The following is a 10,119-nucleotide window of genomic DNA, read 5'->3' as shown; positions in this document are numbered from 1 at the left end:
AGAGAGAGAGAGAGAGAGAGAGAGAGAGAGAGAGAGAGAGAGAGAGAGAGAGAGAGAGACAGCAGAGGGGCTGTATGTGGTACTGAATAAAACATTCTAACACCAGTGATAAGCCAGTTATTTTATTTTAAAGCCAGCAATTTTAGAATACTGGAAGGAATTTCTTAGTACAAATTAAATCGCCTATTTTGTTAATTTCTAATTTTCCTTTACAATTATATTTTTAAAAAGCTTTGCTGCTCATCAAAATCCTCCCTGCCCCCCCCAAAAAACCTTATTTTAAATGTGCAATGAAAATAAGTTTTGTGTTCTTAGAAAAGCCTCCCGGAATCATTTTTTCTTGTTAAATAAATCGTTTATTAAATAATACTAGTAAAACTGAAATGGCCTCAGCCTTTTACATCCGAGCGCCACGTTTTAAAGACGATTGGGTTTCCAGGCATGGTTGTCTGAAACAGTCTACGTAATTTAAGCACAACGGCAAAAATATACGCATGTAGATCAAAATGAGTGTGTAAGGAAAAAAAAGTAAGATGAACGTAATTGCACGTTGTGCTTCAGATTTACTACAGCTGAGTCATTTCGGGGCACAAGTGTGTGTTTCCAGGAAAAAAAAAAAGAGAGAGCGGAAGGAAGCAGGATGAGGGGCCCTCCGGATTCCCCCAGGCACTCCCAGAAGCCGACACCGGTATTCCACGACCGGAGGCGGCGTGGTCAAAAAAGGCGCGGCGGCTCCTTTAAGAGACACAGCACCTTCTCCAAGATACCATCTTGCACCAGGAGTTCACTTAAACTCTCTACCTACCTTGCTAGATCCCTTCTCCCTAACTGGGTGCTGCCGGCCGGCGGGGCGAGCGAGTCTTCTCATTGGCCTTGCGCGCACGGCCCTCTCTCCTTTATTGGTTACGGCGCCCGCCACTCGGTGCTATCTCCCGCCTCCCCGGACCTTCATGTACGGCTGAGCGAGGGCTCTCGGGTTAGTTCCTGTTAGGCCCGGGCCGGGGGAGTAGGTGGAAGTCTCCTAAGATGCTCGGTGGGCTGGGGCGCTGGGAGGTGTGAAGGGAGCGCGAGGACGCCGCGAGGGGAGCCCCACGGCAGGCCTGAAGAAGAGCGGCGGCCGAGCCCGCCTTCCCTGCACCATGCTCATAGAGGATGTGGATGCCCTCAAGTCCTGGCTGGCCAAGTTACTGGAGCCGATGTGAGCGGGCCGGGCCGGGCCGGGGGGCGGCGGCGGCGCGACGCGAGGGCTTTTTAAACACAAACGCGGCGCCGGGGCCGGGAGGGCCGAGGGGCTGCGGGGGTTCAAAACGCGGCTGGGAGAGCCGGGGGAGGCGCGGGGCTGCTGAGGGCTTTTTAGACGCGAACACTGAGACCCTGAAGGAGCTAGCAGGCTGGCTGGTAAACAGCGTGAACCCGGGACCCGAGGGTCTGGAAGCCGAGCGCCCAGCGCGTTTTCAAAAGACTGGGGCAGGATAGCGCGAACCTTGAAGTGAGTAGTTTCTGGTGAGCCCGCAGTGTGGGAATGGCGGGGCTCGAAGTTGGGAGCTGGTAAACACGATAGCAGGGTTTGTAAGGCATTACAGAGGGCTTAGCGTCAGGAGAGCCGATGATTTTTGGATACCATGAGAGGTTGAAAAAAATTGAGGTTTTTATAAGTTCGAAAGAGGAAAGGGCTGCAACTGCTGTGTAATGTTTGTAGGGGCTTAAAAGGAAGGTACCTGCAGCGTCTAGGCATTTTATTTATTTTTTTAGATACAAGTATTCGAGGAATAAAAAGGGTAGTCGAAAGGACAAGGTTTTTTTTTTTTTTTTTTTTTTTGACACAGAGTCTCACTCTGCAGTTCAGGTTGGCCTTGAGCTCACTTTGTAGCCCAGGCTGGGCTCGAACTTGCAGCCATCCTCCTGCCTCAGCCTCCAGAGTGCTGGGATTACAGACGTGCTCCACCACGCCGGCTAGGATAAGGGTCTTGGAAATGTTGAAAGATTAGGATAACTGAAGGTAATTTGGTTGTGGGATTAATTTTGAGGGGCAAGAAGGAGCAACAGACTTGTCCTTTTAAAATATTTGGGTAGTGTTAGATAGTTGTGGAGATATTATCAAGGAGCTTTGAAGTGATAGCAGAGCTGCTGCCGTTTTTCTTTTTCTTCTTCTTTCTTTCTTTTTTTTTTTTTTTGTTGTAACTTTTAAGGAGCCAAGGTTGTTTGTGGTATTTATTTGGGGGGATTCCAGGGTATGGCTGGTCTGTGGAGCAAACTCCAAGTGGGTGGAGAAGAAAGGAAAGGATGGAGGGTACGGGGAGATGTCTTCCGGTTCCTTAGAAAGAGGAGAGTAGGACTCTGATGGACAGGAAAGGAAATTTACTGCCCCCTCCTCATTTCTGATTCCTTTTTATCCTCTTCCTGGAGGTTAGGGGTGTCTGTAAGGAAGGGAAGAGAAGAGTTGGACAGGTTTTGATTCATTAGATCAGATTGCTTTTGTGGAAAATTGAGTGTTGTAGGGGTGGAGATAGGGAGTAGGAAGGTGTGAGGCCTGATAAAGTTGGGATGTTGGGAGACCGCAGCGGGCTGCTTCCCAACTGATCTGTTCCTGGTCTTCCTGAGAAACCTTGTGTTCTTGTTTTTGTTTGGTTGGTTCCTTGCGGTGAACTCTAGGAAGAGTCGGCTGTACTCCAGGGTGTTAGCCTTGTGCAGACAGCACGGGTGAGGGACACAGCCTAAGGGATGTTCTGAGGCTAGGAGTGGTGATGCATTTTGAGCAGGACAAGTATGTGAATGAATAAATGTGCGGTAAGAACTTCTGAATCTTGTAGTGGTGGTGTGGTGAGAGTGAAATGGCTGGTGGACACACTTGGCAGTTTTGTAGAAGGATATGGGCCCCTTGAAAGTGCATCTTACTTTTTCTACGTTAAAGTGTTTTGGGGCACAAAATGGAGATGGATTGTGATGTAAAAGTTGGAAATAAGGTAGGTTTCCTGAAACTGTTACGTGCAGAATACTGAAAAAAGGAAAACATCCGTGATTTAAAATTTAGTTATCTTTATATTATTATAGATTAAAAAGTCAATTTTGTACCACCAGTATTTCTGTTGCTTTTTGGGGAGGATGGTTTTCTATATAAACTGATTTTTAGCGATAGAGATCCTTTCAAAAGTATTAAATGTATATTCTGTCTTAGGTAGAATGTGACAACTTTTAATATTATACTTTTTCTTTGTTTTTATTTTTTTGAAGCTACCTATTTTGCTCTGGATAATGCTTTTGTTTTTTGTTCTTTATTCTCAAGATTTAGTTTGAATAGAAACTACGTCTTACTAAGCGTGTTTTCGTTAGGGATTTTTTTGGCTGGACTGATAAGCATATGGTGCTCGCCTGTAATCCCAGTACTCAGGAGGCTGAGGCAGGAGGATTGTTGAGAGTTCGAGACCAGCCTGGGCTATAAAGTGAGCAGAACTGCATAGTGAGACCCTGTCTCAAAAAGACAAAAAAAAAAAAAAAAAAAAAAAAAAGAATAGAGAGTAAAAATTGTCTTAAAATGATTATTTGCTGGGCATACTGGTGCACCTTTGTAATCCCAGCACTGGGTTTGCGGGAGGGGTGGTGCTGAGGCAGGGGCCTGGCGATGTGTTCAAGACCAGCCTGGGGTACAGAGTGAGTTCAAGGCCAGCCTGAGCTACATAGTGAGTTCAAGGCCAGCCTGAACTACATGGTGAGACCCTGTTTCAAAAAAAAAGTTTTGTGTTTTGCTTTTCCATTTGAGCTACATGTTCAGTTTAAGACACATATCATGCTTGTGCTTGTTACTCCTTTCAGGTTTTTCGGCTTATTTTTGAGACAAGGCCTCTTTATGTAGTTCACACTGTCCTGAACTCATCATGTAGTCAACGCTGGCCTCAAACTAGTGGTCATCTTCCTGCCTCTTCTCCAGAATGCTGGGATTCCAGGTGTGCACCACCACACCTGGCTTTCATTTAAGGGTTTTTTTTTTAAGAAAAAGTATGACCTGGGCTTGGGGTGTAGCTTGGTGATGGAGTGCTTGCCTACAGTGCCCAGGCTCTAGTTTCCCCGTTACCACAAAACAAACAACACTATTAAGATTATTGCTCAGGCTTAACAGTGTAGATGGCTGTCCTAGAAGTACAAAATAAAAATGCTTATTTTAAATTCATATAAGAAAAAAAATTCATAGAAGTATTGGTTTTGGAAGATGTTAGAAATAGTAAATGCAAATATCACGTGTATTTTTATTGCTGGTATGTTATTTGGGAGATTATTTTCTGTTTAGGAATCCTTAAGTGATATGCAAACCTGGGCAGTGTTTATAAATGTACTTTTTTGCATATTTCAAATTCAAGAAAATTTTATAGCAGAACGACTTGTGGCTACAACATAGTATTTCAGAGCAGTTGTTAGGTTTTGAGATATGGTAGTTGCAGTGGCTAGGTTGGAATCACAGTATGGCTCTGCCCTTGATTTCTGTTTCTTTTTTTTTGGTCTTTTTGATACAGGGTCTCACTATGCAGTTCAGGCTGGCCTTGAGCTCACTTTGTAGCCCAGGCTGGTCTCAAACTCGCAGGGGTCCTCCTGCCTCAGCCTCCCGAGTGCTGGGATTACAGGCGTTTGCCACCACTTGTTTCACTTTCTTATTGAGCCTAATTTATAGTTAAATTCATAAAAGCTTCTCATGCTCAAGGGTTTTTAAGCATGTTACATTTTGCCCCTGAACAAACTTGTAAAAGGAAAGCATGTGACAAGAGGTGTTTCTAAATTCAGTTCACGTCATTATTCCTATAGACCAGTTAGAAGTGTCATGGAGTCTTATAGCTTCTGTCACTTTCTGCGCCTCTTGTAGACAGGGAACATGCCTGTTACTGTTACTGGAGGACAGAGGAAGGAGCCTGGGAGAAATAACTCTTTAATTCCCTTAGTAGGTTGGGAAAAGCCATTTCTGTTGGCCGTGTAGTGAAGAGGAGGGAAACCATATCTTAGTCAAGCAGTTTATGCCAGTTCCTTGCAAGTGTATAAACAGACTAACATCTTCTTGGGGTTCTCATCTTTCCTCACATTCAAAATGTCCTAGATACCCTAGTCAGAGAGACTATGTAGGGATTGTGCACCGTTTGGAGATGTGGTAGTTTCATTTTACCAGAAACGAATGCTCATTTTAAGTATGTACATTCCTTAAAAATAAGGTTCTAAAATACATCTAGGAGGTAAATGAATCACTGAAGAAATTTGTAAGTTTAGAAAAGGTTCATGTAACTTGGGAGGTTGAGGTAGGAGGATTGCAAGTTTAAGACTGGCCCTGGGGTATTATAGTGAGACCCTGTCTCAAAAAACCAAAATAGTTCTGGCAAGCATTTTTCAGTAACTGACCTGCATTTCTACCAAACATAGTATGTTTAAAGTCTGAATTCTAAAGTTATTTAAATTATATTAAAAAATATAAAAGTAAACACTTACATTTGCTTGTTTGGCTTATTGTAAAAATTTGTATTGTGTGTTTTTAAAAAGTGATGGTTGCCAGGTGTGGTGGTGTACACCTGTAATCCCAGCACTCTGGAGGCTGAGGCAGGAGGCACTGTAAATTCGAGGCCAGGTTGGGCTACATAGCAAGTTGAAGGCCAACCTGAACTACATAGTGAGACCCTGTCTCAAAAAAAAAAAAGTGTTGGTATTTGTAAATTTGGACAATTTTATTTATGTATTCTAATAGTGCATCATTTTTTGAATTAGGGACATTTAGTTTCTAGTTAATGTGTCTCTGATTCGTCATGTGATTTTGGAGAAATTGTCCAACCTTTCTTAAACAGAGCTAATTAATTTACCTACTCATGCATATGTTAAAGATGCAAACTATGAAAAGTACTTTGTATTCAATTCTGTAAATTTTAGTGGTTTTGAAATATAAGAATACATTAAACTTACTGCAAAAGTAAGTTGATTGTTAATGGTAAACATCACTACTATTTAAAAAGTATTAATCAGTCTCATTGAAGGCACAATTAGTTGGTTCCATAAGTGAGAAGATGATTTGCTAGTGAAAGTCATACACTTGATAATGCAGTTTTTGTGCGCTCTGGCCATGTCAGTGTCTTTTTATTTTATTTTATTTTATTTTATTTATTTATTTTTTGTTTGTTTTTGTTTTTGTTTTTCTCCGGTACCGGGAACCGAACTTACAACCTTGCGCTTGCCAGGCAGGCACTTTTGCCGCTGAGCTAAATCCCCAGCCCCTCAGTGTCTTTTTAAACACACCAAGAGATAGAGTATGTTGTCATCTTGGATTGTGATAGAAAAGACAGCAATAAGGTTCACTAAGATTATTTTATTGGTTCGTATTTTTTGCTCAAAGATCATGGCAGGTATACTTTGGTTGAATCTAATATTTACATGCTGCTATAGGTTTGTAATCCTCGTCAAGTTAAACTCAGGTTAGTAATCTCTACAGTTGCCCAAGTGGGAGGGAAAAAAATCATCTACAGTTCCTAAACCTGAGTTCCTGATAAACTAGTTGAGTTAAATGAGTATTTTGGAGCTATAGCCCCAAGATTGAGAAGTATTAGAATTTTTCTACAGTATAGTAGTGTTTTCACAGAATTAATGTGCCTGTGAAGTGTGATGAGGCTTGTTTAGGGAGACCATTCACGGTTTCATAAACAGGACTTAGTTTGGCCAGAAGACTTATTGGCAAGTCTTAGTCTACTATGTTAAGAACATATTTGTTCTTTTGTCCTTGGTCTGCCTCCTAAATATGTCTGACTTCATTCTTCCTGGCCCAACAGCTATAGGCTAGAAGCCAGAAGTTGCTTTTATAGCCCTATGTTTCCTACTACTGCCTTTTCTTGTCATTACTTACTTTTATGCCATTTGTTATTTTGTTTTATAATTATTTATTTCACATCCATTTCTTATGTGACTAGAGGGCAAGATTCCATTACCAAGTAAGATACTTGCTACTTAATTAACAGTAAATATTTAAACAAATGAATATCCTCATGTCTATTTACGTTTGTTGACAATTAGAAAAGTAAGATTGAGCTAGGGAAGTAACTCCGTGGTGGAGTGCCTGCACAGGTGTGTACACACAAAGATACTTTTTAGTTGTCTAATTTTGTGTGTGTATTTAGTAGTGGTTACTGTTGAAGGAGCTGTAGTCCAGTCGTCAAACTGATGTTTGCAACTGATAAATGTATATATATATATATTTTACCCTCAAACAAATCTTGGGGTATTTTTTTCATATCACATTCTTTCAGGAAAGTCCATTAATTAAGGGTAAGATGAAAGTGCTGTTGTCTGAATGTTGGTGTTCCATAAAATTTGCAGTACTGAGCATTGAAACCAGGGTTTCACACATGCAGGGCAGATGTGCTACCACCAAGCTGCATCCCCAGCCCCATAGTTTGGAATTTAATCTCCAATATGATAGTATTGAGATGGGATCTTTATTACTGCATTAAAGAAAACTAGAAATAAGAGAAAATAAAATTATGGATGTTTATTTATGTGTGTGAACCTTCATGGAGTTCTAAGCAGAAATTTTATGCCTTGATTTTTCTGACATCAGAAGCATTCTTCATGTTTATGTGTTCTTATAACCATCCCTTTGGATGCATAATTGTTCATAAACCTCCAATAACAAGAGAATGGTTATCTTGACTCAACTTTTTCTATTACAAGTTTCTGGGTTTTATTTTTGTTTTTTGAGACAGGGTCTCACTGTGTAGTTCAGGTTGGCCTTGAGCTCACTATGTAGCCCACGCTGGCAATCCTTTTTATTCAGCCTCCTAGCACTAGGGTGCCTGAGGCAGGAGAATCCTCGTTTGAGGCCAACCTGGGCTACAAAGTGAGTTCTAGGCCAGCCCAAACTGCAGTGAAACTGTCTCAAAGAAAAAAAAAGAAAAGAAAAAGGAAGAAAAGACAAACTTGAGAATTTTACAAATAAGGCATTCTTAGAGCAGTATTTCTTGTTTTTCTAGTAAAAATTCTAATTTTTTAATTTTTTGAAGTATTGGGAGTTGAACCCAGGGCCTTTGCACTGAGCAGCATCCCTTCACCCTCCTTTTCACTTTGTTTTGAGACAGCATCTTGTTAGGTTGTTAAATTCCCCGGGCTAGAACATGTGATCTTCCTGCCTCAGCTTCTCAGAGTGCTGAGATTGTAGGTGTCTCTCCCTACTCCTGGCTCTGATTTTATTTTAAAAATAATTTAGCAGATAACTACAACATCTTATAATATTATGCAGATGTGAATTTTTTTCTTTTTAGTTTTTTGAGGCAGGGTCTCACTGTGTTGTTCAGGCTGGTCTCAGATGCACAGCAATACTGCTGCCTTAGCCTCCTAAGTGCTGGGATTACAACAGGTGTGTGATACGCAAGTGTGAGTTTTAAGGAATCCTCATTAAAGTTTTACAAAATTTCATTTGTTAATTCTTTGTGTTTAGTAAAAGGTGACTATTAGTTGAGACTTAGGAATCATTATTTGTCTTGCAGATATACATTAGAAAAGTGTGCAGGGGTATGGGAATTTAGCTCAGAGGCACAGCACCTGCCTGACAAGTGCGAGGTCGTGAGTTCGATTCCCGGTACCGGAAAAAAACCAAAAAAACAGGAAAAAAAAGGGTGCTCTAAAATTGCTTCTATTTGTGTGGAATTACAGCTGAGTTTTAGTTCCAAAGGTATGCTTTCCACCTGATCTGGAGTGAATTATGTAGTCTTTGCAAATTTACAACTTCAGATAATAATTTAAAATGTGTATTATTACCTTTTCTGTCCAGAAACATGTATATTTAACATAGGCAGGGTACCAAAATTTAAGAATTCTTTTCATTCCATTTCTGTTGTAAATTAGGATGGCGAGAGGAGTTGAAGGAGGGGGGGGGATTGGGGAAAAAAAGAGTCAACATACATTACGTACAGGTACAAATTCCCTATGATGAATGTGATCATTTCATTCTATATATATATATGTGTGTATATATATATATATATCTCAAAGTAATTATTTGTTTTTTTTGATTTTGGTTTTTTTCCGGTACCAGGAATCAAACTCACGACCTTGTGCTTGCCAGGCAGGTGCTGTGCCGCTGAGTGCTTTTATTCCTTTAGGTGTAAACATGCCTTTGCATCTGGTGTAAAATGCTGAGTTATTATTAATCATTTGTTCACTAACAGATAAAAGTAGAATCTGTGATCATTTTTCCTAGGGTTTAGATTTTTTCTTTTCTTTTTTTTTCTTGACCTGACGGATTAAAGCTAGGATCTTCTCACTGAGCATCTCCAGTTTTTCTCCTTGTTTTTTCATTTTGAGACAAGGTCTGTCCAAGTCATTAAGCCTGGCTAAGCTTTGACTTGTGATCTTCCTGCCTCAGTCTCCCAGAGTACTGGTATTATGGGCCTATGCCACCATGCCCAGCTTCTTTTGTATTATTTTACCTTCTCTTAACTGTTCATCTTGATTTGTAACAGCATCACATCAAAATATGTCTTACCAGGAGCAGCTTAGCTCTACATTCATTTGCACATTCATTCATTGTGGTTTTGGAAATGGAACCCAAGACCTTTGCATTAAGCTACATCCCCAGAAGATTTTTTGCTTTTGAGTTTAGTTAATTTGGCTAAGTTGCCAAGTCTGGGTTTGAGTTTGTAATCCTTCTTCCTCAGACTCCCAGAGCACTGGGATTATAGACCTGTGCCACCATACCTTTACTTTTTTGAGTTTGAGTCTTGAGTTATGTAAAAGATATTTGGGCTTGTTGAACCTGTTCCTTTTTATCTGGTAATCCGGATGATGTGCTTGTTTCTTACTAGGAACCTCATATACTTACCTAGAATTAGTCCAGTCAGGTCATGAGATTTCTTAAAGGTTCTGACAACACTAGAGAAAATAGCAGTGGCGTTTTCTGTCATTCTTATTTTCTGTGTTTTTCTTCTGTGTCACAATATCCTTATTCAGATCTGAACTTTCTAAGTAAAGGTAGAAATGTGATTTTTTTCTTTTTCTTCCCTTTTTATGAATGTAGAGCTACACTGATTAAATATTTTGTTCTTGAGTGAAATTAAATTATCCCTACTTACACATTACTATTTTAAGGTGTTCCTGGAATACCTAAGGTGAACA

At 40.5% G+C, this 10,119-nt stretch overlaps 1 protein-coding gene across 4 annotated transcripts in view; it reads left to right on the top strand.

Moving 5' to 3' along the window:
• Positions 1 to 936: 936 nt before the first annotated feature.
• The window catches only part of Rbm27 (RNA binding motif protein 27), a 72,596-nt gene continuing 63,413 nt past the window's right edge, over positions 937 to 10,119 (top strand). For 3 of the 4 annotated variants that reach the window (XM_005380678.2, XM_005380676.2, XM_005380675.2), the window contains exon 1: positions 938 to 1,198. In XM_005380678.2, the coding sequence (XP_005380735.1) occupies positions 1,140 to 1,198 (59 nt within the window). In that variant the 5' untranslated portion in view covers positions 938 to 1,139. Of the gene's footprint in view, positions 1,199 to 10,119 lie in introns of all 4 variants that reach the window. The other variant, XM_005380677.2, reaches the window with a different exon arrangement.

Source organism: Chinchilla lanigera, unplaced genomic scaffold (genome assembly GCF_000276665.1).
Source record: "Chinchilla lanigera isolate Chin_1 unplaced genomic scaffold, ChiLan1.0 scaffold00014, whole genome shotgun sequence".
Taxonomy (NCBI): domain Eukaryota; kingdom Metazoa; phylum Chordata; class Mammalia; order Rodentia; family Chinchillidae; genus Chinchilla; species Chinchilla lanigera.
This window is presented reverse-complemented; position numbering and strand designations above follow the sequence as displayed.